Raw genomic sequence first — 22,082 nt, forward strand, 5'->3', positions numbered from 1 at the left:
AAGAGAAGGAAAGGGGGGGCCGCCCCTCCTCCTTGTCCAATTCGGACTAGAGGGGGAGGGGGGCGCGCGGCTGCCCTGGCCGCCCCTCCTCTTCTACCACTAAGGCCCAATAGGCCCAATAAACTCCCCGGGGGGTTCCGGTAACCACCCGGTACTCCGCTATATGTCCAAAACCACCCGAAACACTTCCGGTGTCCGAACATAGTCATCCAATATATCGATCTTTACGTCTCGACCATTTGGAGACTCCTCGTCATGTCCGTGATCATATCCGGGACTCCGAACTACCTTCGTTACATCAAAACACAAAACTCATAATACCGATCGTCACAGAACTTTAAGCGTGTGGACCCTACGGGTTCGAGAACTATGTAGACATGACCGGGACACGTCTCCTGTCAATAACCAATAGCGGAACCAGGATGCTCATATTGGTTCCTACATATTCTACGAAGATCTTTATCGGTCAAACCGCATAACAACATACATTGTTCCCTTTGTCATCGGTATGTTACTTGCCCGTGATTCGATCGTCGGTATCTCAATACCTAGCTCAATCTCATTACCGGCAAGTCTCTTTACTCGTTCTATAGTGCATCATCCCGTGACTAACTCATTAGTCACATTGCTTGCAAGGCTTCTAGTGATGTGCATTACCGAGAGGGCCTAGAGATACCTCTCCGACAATCGGGGTGACAAATCCTATTCTTGTTCTATGCCAGCTCAACAAACACCATCGGAGAAACTTGTAGAGCACCTTTATAATCACCCAGTTACGTTGTGACGTTTGGTAGCACACAAAGTGTTCCTTCGGTATTCAGGAGTTGCACAATCTCATAGTCATAGGAACATGTATAAGTCATGGAGAAAGCAATAACAGTAAACTAAATGATCAAGTGCTAAGCTAACGAAATGGGTCAAGTCAATCACATCATTCTCCTAATGATGTGATCCCGTTAATCAAACGACAACTCATGTCTATGGCTAGGAAACTCAACCATCTTTGATCAACGAGCTAGTCAAGTAGAGGCATACTAGTGACACTATGTTTGTCCAAGTATTCACACATGTATTATGTTTGCGGATAATACAATTCTAGCATCAATAATAAAGATTTATCATGATATGAGGAAATAAATAATAACTTTATTATTGCCTCTAGGGCATATTTCCTATAGGGCTACCTTTCAGAACACCATCTCTAACCCAGTTGGTCAGAAAAAGTCTCAGTTTGCCCAAGAAGCATCTAGAAAGGATGTTGAGAGGGCTTTTGGAGTTCTGCAGGCACGTTTTGCACTCGTTTGTGGACCTGCTAAACAATGGGATCCGAAGACCTTGTGGCAGGTGATGACCTGTTGTGTGATCATGCACAACATGATCATGGAGGATGAGGGTGAGGATGCTGTCGTAGGTCTTGAATTTGAGAATATGGGTGATCCTACCGAACATCCCGACCAAAATCCAACCACATTTGAAGAGTTTATTCAAATGCATCAGAAAATTATGCATCGAGCAACTCACGAGCAACTGAAGGAATATCCGATTGAACATCTGTAAGCGGTTATGGGGGACAACAATGTTGGACTGTAATTTTTTTAAATTAGAACTGCCGTTGCATTTGAACATTTTTTTCGTGAATACGCAAAGCTTGCGTATCTTTTCATTGATAGAAAGAATGGAGAATGAGTACAGAAAAGGATACAATGCATGACATGAACACAAGGAGACATGAGCATGGGGTCCGGAGTAGAGAGAGAAGGGGTGCTCAGCCCATACAAGGAGACTCACACAGCTTGTCGTGGTGGGCGCACGGCAGATGCCAAGGGATGGCTAAAGAGAGGAGGAGGCTCGAGGGCGCTGGTGGGCTCCAGAGGCGAGGTTGGCATGAGCGGGCGCGGGACGCCGGACATACCCAAGTTTCGGGCTCTCCGGAGAGATAATACCCCTAGTCCTGCCGAGTGTAGTTGGAGACCGATAGTACAACGTTGCTCCTGGAGCTGTATGAAGGAGGATGGAAGCTGGCCAAGGCTTGGGCTCCTGCAGGTTTTATAGTCCAACCCCTCGGGGGTACAATGGTAATGTTATAAGTCGGTGGGTCCGTGTAGTTGGTGTCTGGGGACCCGGGCTGGGCCCCGCTGAGGGCTTGTGGTTCGCCGGGTTCCCCTAGGTGCGGGCCCTGCCAGCCTAGGGCGACTGTGCGCCGTCTTGTCGTTCGTCAGGGCATGGCCGAGTCGTGCCGCGTACAGTGCTCTCCGTCAGGTTGCCGCTTGCTGTCGTCAGCGGTGAGGGTGGGGGCACTGTTGCCACGCCGGCCCTGGTCAGCGGGTAGGTGAGTGGCACTGTTGCCACGTTCCTGCTGACCAGAGGCATGGGCGGGGAACTGTTGCCTCGGTCAGCGTTGATTGAAGTCTTGTCCCTGTCATATGGCCTGGGGGACGGGAGTTGACCCGCGGCTGGATTGCGTAGCACGCCATGGGTGGCGCTGGCTTGGTGAGGAGGCCTTGGCCGTGCCGGGTTCGGCTGTCTTGTGCCAGTTCTTGGGGCCGAGTCGACGTGTCTTGCCGGGTCGGCTAGTCTGGCCGGCTTGGGGGGCTTGGCCGGGACGAGCGACCCGGCCAAGCGCGCACTGGTATTGAGGGGCGGTGCCAGCCACGTTGTTTTTGAAGAGGATTCGGGTTCCATTGCCTGCCCGGGGTCCATCTCCCCGACAGTAGTCCCCGAAGCTGTGAAGGTCCGCCGTCTTCGGATGAGTGGGCCTTCGCAGTTCCCCCTGAAGCAAGGTGGATTCTGCGAGCGCCAGGTCCGGCAACACCCACTGTGTGCCGGTTTTCTCGGAAACGGGATTGCGGCGTCTCGGTCGTGGCGGGGACCAAGAAGTCCGCCGAATCTTGGGGCAATCCCTCTGGCTTTGCGCGGGCGCCACGTGGTGACCGGAAGCCGGAGGGGCCTGACAGGCCACGTGCGTGATGGGACCGGGCGACGGGCTGGGGCCCGCAGCCACGCGCCCTCGGCCCAAGCGCGCGGATTTATTGCGGCGTCCAGGGGCCGGTTGCTCTTCCTCGGGCAGTTACTGCGCGTGTACGCGCGCACTTATTGCGGGGTAGTGGAACGGGCGCATACAGACGATCCCACTTCCTCACATTCAAACCGAGGGTTATGAATTGGGAGGGGGGGGCAGGGGGGCGGCGGACATTATTCTCGCTCGCGCCCTACTGTCCCTTTGCTCTCGCTCCGCTCTTCGCAACAGACGCACTACGGCGCCCGCTGCTCCGAGCAAAACTCCTTCACCATCCATCTTCCTTCTTCTTCCTTCGATCATGTCGCTGCCATCGGGCTCCTGGATGGGCTCGAACGTCACCTCCGAGGACATCACCCAACTCCGGGCGACGCGGCGCCTGCCGCGGGAGACGGACGTCGGCGTCCGCCTGCCGCGCGGCGAGCAGAGGCCTCGGCCTGAGGGGCAGGAGCGCGTGGTCTTCCTCACCCACTTCGAGCGCGGGTTCGGGCTACCGGCGAGCACCTTCTTCCACGCTTTCCTGGAGTTCTTCGGCCTCCAGCCGCATCATCTTGGTGCTGGCGCCATTGTCCAGCTCTCCGGCTTCATCACCCTCTGCGAGGGGTACCTGGGGTCGAGCCTACGATCGACCTCTGGGCGCGCTTCTTCTCCTTGAAGCAGCAGGGCCCGTTGGCCGGGGAGTTCGCCGATTGCGGCGCCGCCGTCATCTCGAAGCGGTCGGGGGCGGATTTCCCCAAGATCCCACTGGAGGACTCTGCCAAGAACTGGCAGAACTCCTTCTTCTACGTCCACAACCTTGGAGCGGATCGCATCAATCTTCCGGCCTTTGCCATCGCACCGCCGCGGGCGAAGACGAACTGGCGCTACTCGCCCAAGCGCCCGTCGTAGGAGATCGTTAATCTCTGCGAGCGGGTGACGGTGATGAGGACGCAGGAGGGGCTCACCGAGACCGACCTCCTCGCCGCGTTCATCATGCGCCGGCTCCTTCCACTTCAGGGGCGCTCCCGCCTCATCGGTGAAATGGTCGGCCTTCAAGACCCCAACCGCATGGGGTCGACGCGGCTGTCCGCGGAGCAGGTCGCGCGCGGCGTGAACAACATCTCCAAGGCCAACCTTGGGGAGGACTGGCGGTTCGGCAAGGCGCCGTACAGCCAGTCGAACCCGGCGCCGCAAGTGAGTGTCTGGTCTTCTCACTTTGCTGCCGTGCACCTTCTCATCCATCCTGACGCGACGCGGGGGGTACTTCTGAACGCGATTCGGCATCCTTACGCCCGGACTCCATCGCATGTGGAGCCGGTGGCGCCAGAGGAGCCTGTGGCTCGTGACGGGGAGGAGGAGGCCGAGTCCGACGCCGGCGCTGGGCGCCGCGCGGGTAAGTCTCGCGTTTTTCTTCATGTGTCTTGAATTGCTGACCGCGGCACAGAACGACCGGTGCTGACGCCAGTTGTTGGTGTCGTGGCGTTGGGCGGGGGAGGCGGCGACGCGGGCGGAGCCGGGTCCTCGCATGGGGCGGCGCCGAGCCGCCCGCATGGGAATGACAGCGTCGCGCCGCGACCCCGGGCCCCGAAGCGCACGACGGACCCGGCTGGGGCTGGGAGGCCGGCCAAGAGGAAGCGCGGCGGCGGGCACGGGAGGCCAACCCCGGTCCCGGTCTTGGCAGGGTAAGCTTCATCTCTTGTTTGCACTCAGGTTTTTTTGAGCTAGTCATGTTTCTTTTCTGCTCATTCTGTCTTCTTCTCTAGGTTGCCAATCACGCTGGCGAGGGCGAGGACGGAAGCCGCGACCGCCGAAGGGGCCGCGTTCCGCAGGAGCCGGTCCGACCATGCCGACCAGGCCGAGGCGAAGGGACGGGCCGACTCGGACCTCGGCCTGGATCCGAATGATGCCGAAGCCTTGGCTTGGCGGGACAGGAACCGGGCCGAGGCAGAGCTGGAGGCGGCGTCGGTCCAGGCTTGGACCAACGCGGCAGCGGCATGGGCGCGACCCGGCGCGGAGCCGGTCTGGCGCGAGATGCCGGAGGGCACGGTGGTGGCGGCGACGGTCTTTGAGCCATCGTCGGTGAGGGAGCGCGGCCGTGGAGGCCGGGCTAAGGTGGTGATCCCCGACCGGGGGGTCGTGGAGGTGGAGGATGACACCCCGCCGCGGGCCGACGTGGCCGAGCGAGCGGGGACTGATGGTGGTGGAGGCGGAGTCGTTTTGGAAGAGACGCTGCGGGCGGCGGCGTCGGAGGCGCCGCCGGTATTGGAGGAGGCATCGCGGGCGGCGGTGCCGGAGGTCACCCCGGCAGCTGGGCCGGAGACGGCGACGCAGGGCGTCCCGGCGTCCGGGTCAGGGTCGGCGACGCAGGGCGTCCCGTAGGAGGTGCTGGCCGCGTCGCGAGTGGCCAGCGAGGAGCACGCCTTGGTGCCCCGGCAGGGAGAGCGCCGAGCTGCCGTGCCGCAGCAGGCGCGGAGAAGGGGCGCCGTTGTCTTCGGGCCTCAGACCCAGGAGGAGGCGGCGCTGGACGCCGTCAGTCGCCGCCTGCGAGGCCGGACGGAACGGCTCGAGGCATTCGCCCAGGCCGAGGTGGAGCGGAGGCGCGACCTGGAGCGCGCCGTCCTGGTAAGTCTTCTTGCAATTTTCTTCTTTGTGGGGGCGCGCCAGCGCACCCACTGGGTGTAGCCCCCGAGGTTCGTCCCAACTACATAGTAGTTGGGTCGAATCTTTAGAGTGTTGGCCTTGTTCCGATTTCTGCTTTCTTCAGCATCTCGACGCCTTCCGGGTCGCCGCCTACAATCGTCTCCTGGGCAAGCACCGGGAGCTCGTGGAGTGGCTTGCCGCCAAGGAGGAGGAGCTCCGCGTCTCCGTAGATATCCTTGTGCTCTTTTCTAGTGGGGGCGCGCTAGCGCACCCACTGGGTGTAGCCCCCGAGATTCGGGCCAACTGTGTAACAGTTGGGCCAAATCTTAAGTCTTGCTTTTTTCTTCTGCTGAGTCCTTTTTTTCCGCAGCCGAGGTGCTGTCCTGGCGGACTCGTCTGCTCTGGGCCGGTCATCACTACGACCGGCTCGGTGCCGACACCGACCGTCTTGGCGTCGAGGCGGCGCAGGCGAGGCGGAGGCGGCCGCGGCTCGGCGGTCTCTCGACGAAGCCAACCGGCTGCATGAGCAGCTGGCGGGCCACAAGAGCCGCCTCAAGGCCGAGGTGGAGCTCCTTAAGGCGGAAGCCGCCAAGGTGGCAGAGGCACAGCAGGCCCTGGTGGAGGCGGACCAGCAGCGCGGCCAGCTGGCCGACGACAAGGGCCGGCTCCAGGCCGAGGTGGATCGCCTGCGGGGGCAGGTCACCACGGCTGAGGGGGCCCGTCAGGACGAGGCCCGTCGCCGCGAGGCGGCCGAAGACAAGGACGCCAAGCTGAAGGCGGCCCTTGCCAACGCGGCTGATCCGGAGAAGGCGCTCGAGGAGCGCGACCACGCCATCGAGCGGGAGCGGCGCGGTACGTTGCTTGAGGCGCAGCACCTGGAAGAGTCCTTCTCCAGTAAGTGCTTTTTTCTTGTCGTTTGCCGGGTCGGGAATCGGCCTTTCTTCCTTGTTGTTTTTCTTCTAACCCGCTTCTTCCTTTGCGGCAGGGGCCTTCCCAGAGACGCAGCGGCTGGCGGAGGAAGCCGTCCGCTATCAGCGTGACCCGACCGGCGTCGTTGGGTCCGGGACGGATCCGCGGGTGGCCTGGACCTTCCTGGAGATCATCGCCGCCGCTGAGGCCTGCCTGCAGGTTCTGGGAACGCAGTTGGGGCTGTTGTCCCAGGCCGGCACCGCGATGACGGCGGCCCTATGGCCAGACTCCGTCCAACCGAGCAGCTTCTCGCGCCTGGCGCGTTGGTTGGAGATGGGGCCGGACCGGCTTGGCGAGTGGCGCGTCTCCGCCGCTCGTGCCGGTGCTGAGATGGCGCTCCGGTTCACGCTGTCCTGGCATCCGGACCTGCAGCTGGACGCATTGATGGGCCAGCGGGCCGGTTCGGAGCAGCTCTTGCAGGAGCAAGCCGGCCGGATCGCCTCCCAGGCCAGCTACATCGCCGAGTTCGCCTTCCACGACGAGCTCCATCCGGAGCGGACGGAAGACGGCGGGGTCATGGACGGCGACGACTACGGCTTGCTCCTCCATGATCCGGAGGGGAGCTAGGAGGAGACGGGCGTCTACCACGACACGGATGCTGAGGAGGGCACCGGCACCTCGCTGGACTCGCAGGCCGCGAGGGGAGGGCCGTGGATGTCGCGACGCGGCGCTGGAGATGCCTGAGACACTTTGTGTAAAATTTGTTAAATAGCAGGTCCACCCACCCACTGGGCGTTTTAGGGTGTAATGAACTCGGGCCGTGGGCCTTTTCTTAAATACTTGCAGATGTCATGGGTGCTTTTGCTTTTTTGCCTTCCGTTTTTTGGACCGATTTCATGCGCTTTTCCTTTCTCAAACCTCCCCCCCCCCGCGAGTCAGACGGCCGAGGCTCCGGTCCGTGACAAGGAGTTCGGTTCTTTGAGAGGAGCGCGCAGGACTTGGGTCCCTCGAAACGTTGAGCGCGATCGAAACACCCAGTGGGCCGGCTGGCGGCAATCCAGCGAAGCCAGTTGGCGAGCAGCCGGTCGTGCGGCTGTTCATTTGATGAATGGCGGACCGGGTTGATCGACCCGGCGACCTTTGGCTTAGTGTATGAAGCGTAAAGGAGCTTTGGCCCGTTGTGCTTGCCAGCCGACAACCAAAGCTGGATCTGTGGCTTTAGGGCGAAGTGGGGGACCGCGGCATCCTAACTTTATCACGAATCACCAAGTAAGGCGGCGGGGTAGCGACCGAGCCGGCCAGCCCCCGAGCCCCCGGGTCGAGCGAGTCGGACCGGTGGCTGGGTTCAGTGGTATAGTGATGCAAGAAAATAGGGACACAATAAATTGGTCGACAAAAGGCAGCCCCCGAGTCTCGTTCGGGGACCCCCATAGTTTCATGCGTGTACAAAAGGCGATGATACATATGCTCGTGCAGTTAACTGTAAAACGGGCGGAGGAGTTCCGCGTTCCACGGTCGGGTCGTTTCTTCACCGGCGGTGTCCTTCTTGCGCTTCCTCGACTTGCGTGTGTCGATGAGGTAGTAGGCGTTGCGGTCGCGCAAGGCCCTCCTCATGATGAATGGGCCCTCCCATGGAGGGGATAGCTTGTGCTGGCCTGCCTGCTCTTGGACGAGTCGGAGGACGAGGTCGCCCTCGCGGAACGCGAGGGGCTTGATCTTCTTGCTGTGGTAGTGCCTCAGGCCTTGCTGGTAGATGGCTGAGCGACTGAGCGCCAGGAGGCGTGCTTCTTCGAGCAGGCCGACGCCATCTTCGCGGGCTTCTCTGGCTTCGGCTTCGGTGTAGATCGCGACGCGCGGCGAGTCGAACTCGACGTCGGTCGGGATGACGGCTTCGGCTCCGTAGACGAGGAAGAATGGGGTGAACCCGGTCGACCGATTCGGCGTGGTGCATAGACTCCAGAGAACGGCTGGCAACTCGTCAAGCCAGCTGCCGGGTGAGCGGATGAGCGGCTCGACGAGTCGCGGCTTGACGCCGGACAGGATGAGTCCATTGGCCCGCTTGACCTGCCTGTTGGACTGCGGATGCGCAATGGAGGCCAGGTCAAGGCGGATGTCGGAAACGGAGCAGTATTGCTCGAGCGCGCCCTTGGCAAAGTTGGTGCCGTTGTCGGTGATGATGCTGTTCGGCATGCCGTAGCGCACCGCTATGTCCTTGATGAACCGGACGGCTGTTGGCCCGTCCAGTTTCTTGATTGGCCTTGCCTCGATCCACTTGGTGAATTTGTCCACTGCCACCAGCAAGTGCGTCATGCCGCCTCGGGCGGTTTTGAAGGGTCCCACCATGTCGAGTCCCCAGACCACGAAGGGCCAGGCGATCGGTATGGTGCGGAGTGCTGACGCCGGCTGGTGGCTGCGTTTGCTGAAGCGCTAGCATCCCTCACACTTGAGGACGAGCGACTCGACGTCTTGGAGGGCCGTGGGCCAGTAGAAGCCGTGGCGGAACGCCTTGGCCACCAGGGATCGTGATGCGGCGTGGTGTCCACACTCGCCCTGATGTATGTGGAGGAGGATGTCGATGCCCCGCTCCTGCTTGACGCAGCGCTGGAACACGCCGGTGCAGCTGCGCTTGACGAGCTCGTTGTTGATGATGCTGTAGGCGGACGCCCAGCGCTGCACTTGCCGAGCTTCGGTCTCGTCTATGGGGAGAACCCCGTTCTCCAAAAAATCTGATCTTGACAGGGCCCAAGATGGAGCCGTAACCACGGCGAAGACGGCCACCAGGGTGGGTTCCGAGTCGGCAGCCCCTGAGCCGGGTTGAGCAGCCCCCGGGTCGGGGATGGCGACGGCCGGGTCCGGGACGATGGTGGCCGGGTCGAGCTGAGCAGCCCCCGGGCCGGGTTGAGGTGCGGCCGGGTCGTCTGGAACGTGGATGGACTCGGAGTCCGGCGATGGCTTGACGGACGGCTTGCGTAGGTGCTCGAGGGAGACGTCGGACGGGATGGCTTGTCGTGACGAGGCGATCTTGGCGAGCGTGTCGGCTGCTTCGTTCTCCGCGCGCGGGACATGGAGGAACTCACAGCCCTCGAAGGATCCGGACAGCTTCTGGACGAGGAAGCGGTAGCTTGCCATGTTGGAGTCACGGGCGTCCCATTCGCCGGAGCATTGCTGCACCACCAGGTCCGAGTCACCGTAGCACAGGATGCGCCGGATGCCAAGTTCCTTGGCCAGTCGGAGGCCATGCACAAGGGCTTCGTACTCGGCGACGTTGTTGGAGGCGGCGAAGTGGATCTGGAGCGCGTAGCGGAGCCTGTCGCCCTTCGGAGACGACAGTACGATGCCGGCCCCCAAACCGAGTCGCATCTTGGACCCGTCGAAGTGCATGCACCAATGCGTTGAGTCGGGAGGCGGCGGCAAGTACTGGGTTTCGGTCCAGTCGACGAGGAAGTCGGCCAGGGCTTGAGACTTGATCGCGGTGCGGGGCTAGTAGAGGATGGTGTGGCCGGCTAGCTGGATCGCCCATTTGGCAACCCGGCCAGAGGCATCCCGGCACCCGATGATTTCTCCGATAGGCGCCATGCTGACCACGGTGACGGCGTGCTCTTGGAAATACTGCTTCAGCTTCTTGGCGGTGAAGTACACGCTGTAACACATCTTCTGGTAGTGCGGGTAGTTCTGCTTGGAGATGGAGAGCACCTCGCTCAGGTAGTAGACTGGGCGCTGGACGGCTTGGATCTTGCCCTTCTCTGGTCGCTCGACCACCAGCACCGTGCTGACCGCCCGCGAGGTCGCGGCTATGTAGAGCAACAGCGGCTCCTTGTCGGTCGGCGCGGCCAGGACTGGCGTGGTGGAGAGCATGCGCTTGATGTCTTGGAAGGCCTCGTCTGCATTGCCGTTCCATTCGAACGGGCTCGTCTTCTTCATCAACTGGTACAGGGGTAGCGCCCTCTCGCCCAGCCGGCTTAGAAACCGGCTGACCGAGGCCAAGCATCCGGCGAACTTCTGGACATCACGCAGCCGAGCCGGCTTGCGCATGCGCTCGATGGCCTTCATCTTCTCTGGGTTCGCCTCAATGCCGCTTTCCGAGACGAGGAAGCCAAGTAGCTTTCCGGCCGGGACGCCGAAGACGCATTTTTCCGGGTTAAGCTTGACCTTGTATTCGCGGAGGTTGGCGAAGGTTTCCTTCAAATCGTCGAGGAGCATGAGGTGCTGCTTGGTCTTCACCACGATGTCGTCCACGTATACGTGGATATTGCGGCCGAGTTGCGGCAGCAGAGATTTCTGCATGCCGTGCTGGAAGGTGGCGCCGGCGTTCTTCAAGCCGAACGACATGGTGATGTAGCAATATGCCCCAAAGGGCGTGATGAAGGACATCTTCAAGGCGTCGGCCGGGTCCAGCTTGATCTGGTGGTAGCCGGAGTAAGCGTCCAGGAAGGGCAGGAGCTCACACCCGGCGGTCGAGTCGATGGCTTGGTCGATCCGCGGGAGGGCGAACGGATCCTTGGGACATGCCTTATTGAGGCTGGTGTAGTCGATACACATGCGCCAGGTCTTGTTCTTCTTCAGGACGAGGACTGGGTTGGCCAGCCACTCGAGGTGAAATACTTCCATTATGAAGCCGGCCGCCAAAAGCTTGGCGACCTCTTCACCAATGGTTCTTCTCTTCTCTTTGGAAAATCGTCGTAGGGGTTGACGGACAGGCTTGGCGTCCTTGCGGACGGGAAGTTTGTGCTCGGCGTACTTCCTCGGGATACCCGGCATGTCCTTGGGGGTCCATGCGAAGATATCCCGATTCTCACGGAGGAAGTCGACGAGCTCGCTTTCCTATTTGCTGTCGAGGCGGGCGCCTACGACAACGTACTTGCTGCAGCTGGGGTCTTCTGGGTTGATCTTCACTTTCTTGGTCTTCTTGGAGGGCTTGAAGGCGGCCTCGTCGGCCGGGTCCGGGGTCAGGATTGACGCGGTGGAGGCCTCGCCTGCCAGGGCGACGATCCGGTCGAGCTGGCGCCGCTCCTCGGCAATGACCAGCGACTCGGCCAACTTGGAGCCGTCTCGGGTGCACTCCAGGGACTTGTGGTAATCGCCGGCGACGGTGATGAGTCCCTTGGGACCCGGCATCTTCATCTTCAGATACGCGTAGTGGGGAACCGCCATGTACTTGGCGAGCGCGGGCCGGCCCAGCAACGCGTGATACGCGCTGGACAGGTCCACCACCTCGAACCAGATCGGTTCGCGCCGGAAGTGGCCGCTGTCACCGAACAGGACATCTAGCCGGACCCGGCCAATGGGGGAGCAGGAGAGGCCGGGTACGATGCCGTGGAAGATCGTTCGGGTTGGCTCCAGGTCCTCGGCCTTGAGGCCGAGCTTGGTCATCGTGTCGCGGTAGAGGATGTTGATGCTGCTGCCGCCGTCGATGAGGACTCGGGAGAACTTGCATGTGCGCCGTGCGACGATGGTGGGGTTGAGGACGAGGGCGTAACCACCCGGGCTCGGCATGACTGCCGGGTGATCCTCCCGGGTCCAGGTGATCGGGCGATCCGACCAATGCATGAACTCCGGTTTGGCCGGGACGACGGTGTTCACCTCCTGCCGAAGGAGGCGCTCGCTGCGGTTGTCGTCGCCGAGGCTGGTGAAGACGACGTAGGCCGCGCTCTGGTCTGGGTAGGCGTCGTCGCGCATCACGCCGCCAGCCGTAGGCGGCGGTGGAGCCGGAGCCGGAGGAGGCGGGACATCGCCCCTCATGATGCGCTTGGTGATGGCGCACTGCCGAAGCGTGTGCGTGGAGGGTCTTGCGCCGCTGTGGAGCTTGCAGGGGGGCGTCGAGCATCTGCTCGAAGCTCATGGCGGGTTGCCATGCCGTCTTGCCGGTTTGCTGGCGCTTCGCCGCCGGGTCCGCCGCGGGCCCGATGGCCACGACGAGCCGGTTGTCGTGACGCGGCGCCGGCTGGTCGGCCTTGCGCTTGTTGTTCTGGTGATGCTGCTGCCGGCTTCTTTCGCCGGCCGGCTTCGGAAGGGGAACCGGCTTCGCCTTGCCGGCTTCATCCAGCGCCACCTGGATCTTCATGGTGGAGTCGGCGTTGGCGTACTTGTCCGCCGTCACCATGAGCGCGGCCATGGTGGCCGGCTCGGAGCGTAAGAGCTTGTGCTTGAGGAGGGTGCCGTCTTGGCACCCGCTGACGAAGTACTGGATCGCCTGGACTTCATGGACGCCCTCGCAGCTGTTCCGGAGCTCGGTCCAGCGTGCGAGGTACTCGCGGCCGGTCTCTGTAGGCCCTTGCACGCACATGGCGAGCTGGCTAGGGCGGCCGGGTCACTTGTAGGTCCCCGTGAAGTTGCGGACGAACGCTTCCTCGAAGTCCACCCACGTGTTGATGCTGCCCATCGGCAGGCTGTTCAACCACGTGCGGGCCGACCCTTGGAGCATGAGCGGTGCGTAGCGCACGGCGAGACGACGATTGGCACCGGTGATGCCAATGGCCGTGGTGTAGTCGGTGAGCCAGTCTTCTGGCTTCACTGTCCCATTGTACTTGGGGGTGTCGCGGGGGAGCATGAATCCTTTGGGAAAGGGCTCCTCCCGGATGTGCGGGCCGAAGCACGCCGGACCGATAGTGCCGCTCTCCTCCACCTCTAGGGAGCGAGCGAGCTGATCGACGCGGTGGCGAGCGTGTCATCGATGGCGCGCGGGCCGAGTCGACTTGCAGCCAGGCCACGGGGGCCGGGTCAGTTGGAGCCAGACGCCGGCCGGGTCCGCGCTGGGTCTCTAGGACGGGCTCGTTGCCCAATCCGCCGGCGGCTGTAGCGGCCGGAACGCGCCGAATCCGGGCTTGGCCGGAGTGCGCCTCGCCGGGTGGCGAGGAAGCGGTGTGCAGAAGTTCGACGGGCCTGCCAAGGCGGGCGGAGCCGGACCCCGCCGGCTTGGCGAGCTGGTTGAGGCGGTCCTGCTGGGTGTTGGCGGCATGGAGGAGTTCGCGCATCCGCCCGATGCGCTCTTTCAGCTCCTCACCCGCGAGCTGTTCCAGGCCGACTGCGGCTGCCTGGGCAGCACGCATGTTCTTCGCTGGGGTCTCGTAGACGGTTGGGACGGCGCCGAGGGCCCGGCCGATCGCTCCTCCCCGGGCACGCACATCGGCGACCCGGCTTGGCTCGGCCGCGACGGGCGTGAATCCATAGGCGGCGTCGCGCTCCAGCTGAGCGGCGTCTAGGCGACGCTGAGTGGCGGCGAGCGTCTCAGATAGGTCCAGCATCTGCTGGCGCCTTTCCTCGAGCTGGGTTCGGGCCTCAGCGACGTTGGTGGCGTGGACCTCGGTGCCGATGGGGATGCGGAGGCTCTGCATCGCGGCGCGCAACGGATCGGACGGCTCGATCCGATCCGCTGCGGCCCTGGCTTCGGCAGCTTTCCTCGTCTTGCTCGACGAGGAGGAGGCGCCGTCGCCGGTGACGAAGACCTCCACATGGACGTCCATTGCCCCGGCGGAAACTCCGCCGCCGAGGGAGAGGGGAGAGTCGGAGTAGCTGAGCACCTCGCTGGGGTACTCGTCGGCCGCGAACGCATCGGAGATGCGCAGTGCGGCGAAGGAGGCGATAAGCGCGCCAACGACGTCGTCCGGCAGAGCGATGGACTCGTCGTCGTAGGAGAAGGGCCCCGTCCGAAGCATGCTCCCGGCCAACTCCTCGAGCTGCCCCACGGTGGGCGCCAACTGTCGTGGTGGGCGCACGGAAGATGCCAAGGGATGGCTAAAGAGAGGAGGAGGCTCGAGGGCGCTGGTGGGCTCCAGAGGCGAGGTTGGCATGAGCGGGCGCGGGACGCCGGACATACCCAGGTTCGGGGCTCTCCGGAGAGATAATACCCCTAGTCCTGCCGAGTGTAGTTGGATGGTCGATAGTACAACGTTGCTCCTGGAGCTGTATGAAAGAGGAAGGAAGCTGGCCAAGGCTTGGGCTGCTCCTTCTCTCCGGTGTTGCTGTTTTGTGGCTAGTCCTCCTGCTTCGCCCCCGAATGATCGTGGGCTCATGGGGGTTTTATAGTCCAACCCCTCGGGGGTTCAATGGTAATGTTATAAGTCGGTGGGTCCGTGTAGTCGGTGTCCGGGGACTCGGGCTCGGCCCCGCGGAGGGCTTGTGGTTCGCCGGGTTCCCCTAGGTGTGGGCCCCGCCAGCCTAGGTGGACTGTGCGCCGTCTTGTCGATCGTCAGGCGTGGCCGTGTCGAGCCGCGTACAGTGCTCTCCGTCAGGTTGCCGCTTGCTGTCGTCAGCGGTGAGGGTGGGGGCACTGTTGCCACGCCGGCCCTGGTCAGCGGGTAGGTGAGGGGCACTGTTGCCACGTTCCTGCTGACCAGAGGCATGGGCGGGGCACTGTTGCCTCGGTCATCGTTGATTGAAGTCTTGTCCCCGTCATACGGCCTGGATGGGACGGGAGTTGACCCGCGGCTGGATTGCGTAGCACACCATGGGTGGCGCTGGCTTGGTGAGGAGGCCTTGGCCGTGCCGGGTTCGGCTGTCTTGTGCCAGTTGTTGGGGCCGAGTGGACGTGTCTTGCCGGGTCGGCTAGTCTGGCCGGCTTGGGGGGCTTGGCCGGGTCGAGCGACCCGGCCAAGCGCGCGCCGGTATTGAGGGGTGGTGCCAGCCCCGTTGTTTTTGAAGAGGATCCGGGTTCCGTTGCCTGCCCGGGGTCCACCCCCCCGACACAGCTAAACCCATCGAGCCTAAAAATAGAGGAGCAAACCAAATCAGCAGGACATCAAACATCTTCAATTCCAACATAGGGTTTCCCCTGATGCTCGAAGAGGGGCTCGGATAAAGGCCATGGCAACCCCTCCAGGGAGGGAAACGACACCCATGAGTGTCGCCGCTACTAGCATCGGCAAGCCGAGCATGGACTTCGCCTGGCCTGAGTCCGAGCAATCCCATAGCTGCCAGATTAGGATCCGAAGATGTGGTAGTCAACTTGCATGTCGACCGCTACCTCAAAAATGTGGTGGGGCTGCACTTGTTGCCAACAAAAACGCGAGCTTTGGAACCGACATGGCGTGTAGGTGGACGGGTGGGAGAGGCAGTGGGGGGAAGAGGTGACGCGAATGACAGGATGGCGGCCGACGCCAAAAGGGAACGCAGATACGCGCCGCTGAAAGCAGAGCCGCCAGAACACCAGTGAACCGAAGAAGCTGGAAAGGGCGCAGCAACCGGTCCACCGGGGCCAAAACCGCGCCAATGAGGGCGCCGACAAACATGGACACTGGAGAACACAGGTCCGTGGATGCCGGGACTGGAGTGTTGTCGACATGAACCACCGGGAAGCTTCAGCCACATGCCAAAGGAACGTCATGATGACACTTACCCGGGGTTGTCGCCGCAGCTCGGGGGAGGCACCATCGAGGATGGAGGGCGGCTTGCACCGAGGCAGGACCAAGCCCCGGCCTTCCCGGACACTTCCCGCAAGGGCCTCGCCCGTCCCAATAAGCAGCAGCAAGAAGTGTTGCGCCCACGGGAGACAAGAGGCGGACGGGGGAGGGTCCATGGACGTGGCCGCGCCATCGCATCGAACCGGCAGTAAGGGGCCGCAACAGCTGGTCGGGGGAAGAGCCCGCGGCGCGCCAGATCCGATCTGGGGCCATGGGAAGGGGGGGGGTCCTGCAGCACGAGCAGCCAGGGGGAGAGGCGCCGCTACACAGATGGGAGAAGCCACAACCGCTTGACGAGGAGAGCGCCGGAGAAGACGCCGTCACCGTCGGAGAGCAGTTTGCGTCGCGCCGGAGGCCAAGTCCCCCGCAGTGACGCCAAGGCAAGGCAGGAGCGCCCCGCCGCCACCTTCCTTGGGCGCGCGGGCTGTGCCGGCGATGCGGGGGATGGCCAGAAGGAGGTGCTGTGGCGGCGCGGCTAGGGTTCCCTCGTGTCGCCTGTGAAGGTGACGCGGGGTCGGGCCTTAGGGGACAATCTTCCACATTTAAACTATTTTAGACTATATATGCGGCTATCTGAGCGCGCGGATTTTTAAAAATTGGGGTTGGATGTACACCGAAAGCTTGCCCCCCCCCCCCCCCCCCCCCCCCGCCGCGGATAGATGTTGGAGCAAATTTATGGGTCAACGTTGGAGATGCCCTAAAGTCGGCCCAAAAAAGTCAACTCCGTTCGACATTTTTCTTTGAGTTGTTGACTTGTTGTTCGACTGCTTTTGCCTCATGTATCAAACTGTTTTTTAGATGGGTAACTAAACTCTGTTCTACTTAATGAATCAGCAAAGATCTTAAAACCAACAATAAAGAAAATGGACGTGCACATATGAGAGTAAGATACACACATATCAATTATCGCCTCGCCAATAATCACTACACGTATATACCAACCAGGCAACAAGTAAAAGCACATGGATATTTATTCGTTCATATATCCTCCGTCCTCTGTAAGTAGATCGATACACGCTATGCTAGACTAGTTAAGAATGCATCGTTTGAGATAGTAATCACACCATACACTCATGCGTAGTAGCTCCAATTATTGCTCCTCTCTTGGGCGTGTCGACCGGTCCGAACATGTGTACCGCACGGTTCTTAATTTACTACGAGTTCATTCATTAAGCCCGGTCGGCGCTCTTGGTGATCTCGCGCAGTGGCTTGCCGGTGTGGCGGACGAGGCCGTAAGCCCAAGCTCCGGCCGCCCCGCCGGCGAACGGCCCGAGGATGTACACCCAGAGTGACTTGAACTTGCCCGCCACCAGCGCTGGCCCGATGCTCCTCGCCGGATTCATCGATGCTCCCGTCACCGGCCTGTCATCGTCGACCAAACGTGCGTACGTACATCAATGATCATGCAGTAAAGTTAAACAACAAACAGCGTAGGAGAGCGTACGTACCCAGAGAATAGCGCGTTAAGCATGATGGTCGCGCCCACAGCCAGCCCAGCCATCTGCCCCGACTGCACAAATACGAGAAATGGATGGTAAGTACGTAGGGCGCAGGTATGCATGGACGTGCATGTCTCTCGTCGGTGCATGCATGCATGGCCGCCTAGCTAGCTTACCGCTCGGTCGTCTGTAGCCACGGCCATGATGACGAAGACGAGGTAGAAAGTGGTGATGAACTCCATCACCAGCGACTGGAGGTTGGAGCCCGTGGGCTGCGTCACCGGCGCGAACTCGTGCTTCCCGTGGAACATCAGCCGCAGCAGAAAGCTCGCGATCATCGCGGCCACCATCTGCACCGCCATGTACGCCGGCACCTGCATGCGCATATGCACACATGTCATCTGCAGGTTGCTCACTCCCGTCACGGGGCGAATCTGGCGGCGACGCTTACCCGCCTCCAGGGGAACCGGCAGGCGATGGCGAAGCCGACGGTGACGGCGGGGTTCATGTGCGCACCGGAGATGTGGCCGACGGTGTAGACCATGACCATGACGGCCATCCCCCACACCACGGTGATGCCCGGGAACGTGACCGCGCCCTGCTTCTCCCCGTTCACGACGATGGCGCCCATGCCGGCGAACAGCAAGAAGAATGTGGAGAACAGCTCGGCGAGGAGCTACATGCACATGCCAGCGTAGCCAAACAGAGGTTGGATGAAAACAGAATGTACACAAGCATATACGTACATCCATCGAGAGAAGTAGGCTCACCATCTGAAGAAAAGAAACAGACACGGGGAAGCCACAGACCATGTCCTGGTCCAGGTGGTAATCAGCAGACACCTCCTTCTCCTTCCTCCCGTCCTCCACGGAGAAATCGTTCACCGACACCGATCCATTCGTGTAAGCAGAGTCGTCGTCCCGCCTGGCCATTTCTGCCTCGATCTGCTGGTACACACTCCAAGTGACAAAACTAGCTAGGGTGACCAGAATGTGGAAGCACTGGGATGACAGGAGAGGGCAGTGAGAACTGAGCAAGTCGACTCAACTATATATACACCAGCAAGGAGAACTTTGTCATGTGGCATATTATAACCACCGGCTTGTTTTGCTAGCTCCACCATGTTATGTCGCTTCTCCTTCAACCCTCGGATTTGTCGAGACTGGAAATATTAAAGAAGAGTTCCGTTGCTACTCTAGGTGTTTAGTTCAAACCAACTAGAAAATTTGTGGTAGATTCACCCCGGACATCGAGGGCGGAAGGCGATAGATAATTTGGTGCTGCATTGGACAGATTAACAGCAAGCGAGAACTCCAAGGACTCACCAAACAAGACAAAAGCGTGCACTTAGGCCCTTAGGTTTACGCGATGGTTGACGGGGACGCGCGTACTGCCTCAACATTACCAAGCATTTCAAATTACAAGCATGACGTACACGCCAACGCACATCTACTCGGATCGAGTGTGCTTCTAAATTACAGGGTAGAACTGGCAGGATAAATTTGTATGCACTTGTGACCGAAATGTCTAAATTACGATGATGCTGCAGAGCGATGGACGTCCATATGTTCATGGTGATTGGTGAGGACATAGAATGGCCGAATGGTACAGAAATGTCGATTACTTCATGGGCCGATCTCAGACGAAGCAAACAATCGCCTTGTTTGCGTCCCCCTGTCCCCACGGGAATTTTTCTTCAAGGTCCGTGAAGTGATATGGTGCCTATTGACTTTATTCTCGTATATACTAGCAAACATGTCCGTGCATTGCAACGGGAGTTAACAATATTATGTTCTAACTAAATAAGTATGGCTCTATACGCCGACATCTGACCGTCCTTTATTTTAACATGATGGCCCGCCATGTTGGCACTTATATTTTTTTCTCGCCCTCGCTGTTGATGACCGCAGTGTCCACGTAAACTAATCTCGTCAACCACGAACTACTCCCAACGCCTAGACATATAAATACTTTCCAAAAATAATTAAATCCTAGACATAATAGACTTAGCCGCACATATTGTAGAGCTATCTAGAGCAAACTTATAGAGAAATACTAAAATAGACCACATGATATTCTTAAAAATATATGTACGAGCACAATTTCAAACAATATGGAAATCAACATTAAGCCACTGGTTTACATAAACCTCATATCAGCAGTTTAGTGTACATCGATTTTGGGAAATGAACATTTTTTTGCCTAGTTTTTATTTTTATTATTTTACGTCTTTACTTTTTCTTTTCTGTTTCCTTTTTCCTTTTAAATTTCCTTTTTTCGTTTAAGGTTTTTTCAAGTTTGGTTTATTTTATTTTATTTTTATTTTTCCTTTTCCTTTTCCTTTCCTTTTTCAAATTTTACATCTTCATTTTGCAAACATCTTTGAAATCATGATTATTTTTTGAAATTCTAACCATTTTTGGAATTCAATACTTTTTGAAATCATGAACATTTTTTGAAATCATGAAGACTTCAATACTCAAGCATATCAACAAGCAATCATGTCTTTCAAAATATCAACACTAAAGAAAGCTATCCCTAGCCCATCATGCTCAATCATTGATCCATTCACGAAACACACTCGAATATTAGCTACATCCAATGCATAAGTATGATCATAGTCCTCCCTAGTTGGTGCTTTATAAGAGAAGATGGAGACTCAAATAATTTTTTTTTGCATAAAAGTAAATAGATAGACCCTTAGCATAAGGAAGCAGAGATTTGTAGAGGTGCCAGAGCTCAAAACTTAAATTGAGAGATATAATTTTTTAGAGGCATGCTTTTCCCGTCAACGAAAATGACCAAGTAGTTCCCAATACTTTCCATGCTAGATACATCATAGGCGGTTCCCAAACATAAAATAAAGTCTATTCCTCCCACCATTCTTTCACAATCCATGGCTAGCCGTAGGGTGCCTTCCATACCAACACTTTTTAAGGAATTTATTATTTGACAACATAAAGTAAATTTCTTTTTCATTTCGTGAATGGGCATCCCTATTATCGTCACACTCTCGTGAATGACAAGTGAATAAACACTCATCTTGAGAATAACACATCTACCATGGGAAAATATCGGCCACCCCCTGCCGCTTCATGGCCGGTACGGGCATGCAAAAAGGAAATTCATTTTGAAAATTAGAGTTGGCACATGCAAATTTACTTGGAACGACACGGAAATACCGCATATAATACCGCATCAAAACTATTACAGAGAATCAAGTTTATTTTCTCCAATGATCTTCATGAAAGTTTTTGTTATATCCCTCTTAAATATCTATCACTTTGGGACTAGTTTCATACATTGCCATTGCTTTTAACAAGCTCAAACAAATTTATGTGAAGAACATGAGCATAAAAATTTTCATCTCTCAAAATAATATAAGTGAAGCATGAGAGGATTTCTTCAAAATAAATTACTAACTCTCAAATTACTCTAAGTTAAGCATGAGAGTATTTCTTCAAAAATTAAAGCACACAGTGCTCACAAAGATATAAGTGAAGCACTAGAGCAATTCCATAGCTCAAAAAATTTAAGTGAAGAACATAGAGCAATTCTAACAAATAATAGCATAATTATGGCTCTCTCAAGTAAGTGTGTCTAGCAAGGATGATTGTGACAAAATAAAAAGCAAAACAATCAATGACTCATATAATACAAGACGCTCCAAGCAAAATTCATGATATGTGACGAATAAAAATAGAGCTCGGGGATGCATTCCGGGGCATCCCCAAACTTAGTTGCTTGGTTATCCTTGAATATTACCTTGGGGTGCCATGGGCCTCCCCAATCTTAGGCTCTTTTCACTCCTTATTCCTTCATCCATCGTGATCTCATCCAAAACTTGAAAACTTCAATCACACAAAACTTAACAAAAACCTTTGTGAGATCCATTAGTACAATAAAGCAAATCACCACTCTAAGTACTGTTGCAAACCCATTAATATTTTATTATTGCATTATACCTACTTTATTCCAACTTTGTCAAAATAAGCACACAATGCAACGAAAATAGAATCTGTCAAAAACAGAACAGTCTGTAGTAATCTGAACTCTAACCACACTTCTGTAACTACAAAATTCTGAACAATTAGGACAACGTAGGCAATTTGTATATCAATCTTGCGTAAAAAATAGATTTTTTGACGATTCATTAATTTTTTAAAATTCTGCTACTGGATGCAAAAGTTTCTGTTTTTAACAAGATCAAATCAACTATCATCCAACATGATCCTAAAAGCTTTACTTGGCACAAACACTAATTAACATATAAAAACACAATCATAACAGTAGCATAATTGTGCAAACACTCAAGAATAGAAATAAAAAGACAAAAATGAATTTTATTCATTGGGTTGCCTCCCAACAAGCGTTATGTTTTATGCCCCTAGCTAGGCATAATGTATAGTTTTAGTGATGCTCACATGAAAGACAAAAAGTTGAAGCACAAAGAGAGCATCATATAGCGCGTGAAAGACAAGTTTAAGTCTAACACACTTCCTACGCAGAGGCATTTTACAGGGAAAGGTTTTATCAAGACAAGCAATTTCTAGCATATGCAAATAGGAAGAAGGAAGCATTAATAATTTCAACATAACGAGAGGTGATTTAGTAACATGAAAATTTCTACAACCGTATTTTCCTCTCTCATAATAATTACATGTAGAATCATAATCAAATTCAACAATATAACTATCACCTAAA

At 57.3% G+C, this 22,082-nt stretch overlaps 1 protein-coding gene across 1 annotated transcript; it reads right to left on the reverse strand.

Moving 5' to 3' along the window:
- Positions 1 to 7,185: 7,185 nt before the first annotated feature.
- Positions 7,186 to 18,310, reverse strand: LOC109779423 (aquaporin NIP1-4-like). The gene is made up of 7 exons (XM_073504281.1): positions 18,149 to 18,310; positions 17,830 to 18,054; positions 17,555 to 17,752; positions 17,388 to 17,449; positions 17,124 to 17,301; positions 8,959 to 9,009; positions 7,186 to 7,284 (listed from the first exon to the last, which is right to left on the reverse strand). The coding sequence occupies exons 1-7, from the start codon at positions 18,308 to 18,310 to the stop codon at positions 7,186 to 7,188; spliced, it is 975 nt and encodes a 324-aa protein (XP_073360382.1).
- Between the last annotated feature and the right edge of the window lie 3,772 nt (positions 18,311 to 22,082).

This window comes from Aegilops tauschii, chromosome 7 (assembly GCF_002575655.3).
Source record: "Aegilops tauschii subsp. strangulata cultivar AL8/78 chromosome 7, Aet v6.0, whole genome shotgun sequence".
Lineage (NCBI taxonomy): Eukaryota > Viridiplantae > Streptophyta > Magnoliopsida > Poales > Poaceae > Aegilops > Aegilops tauschii.

Coding starts and splice junctions, on each gene's coding strand:
- LOC109779423 (XM_073504281.1), bottom strand. CDS start 18,310: ATGGCCAGGCGGGACGACGACTCTGCTTACACGAATGGATCGGTGTCG. Junction 18,055..18,148: donor CTGTTTCTTTTCTTCAGATG/GTGAGCCTACTT, acceptor ATGTGCATGTAG/CTCCTCGCCGAGCTGTTCTC. Junction 7,285..8,958: donor ATGCTAGCGCTTCAGCAAAC/GCAGCCACCAGC, acceptor AAAGTGTCTCAG/GCATCTCCAGCGCCGCGTCG.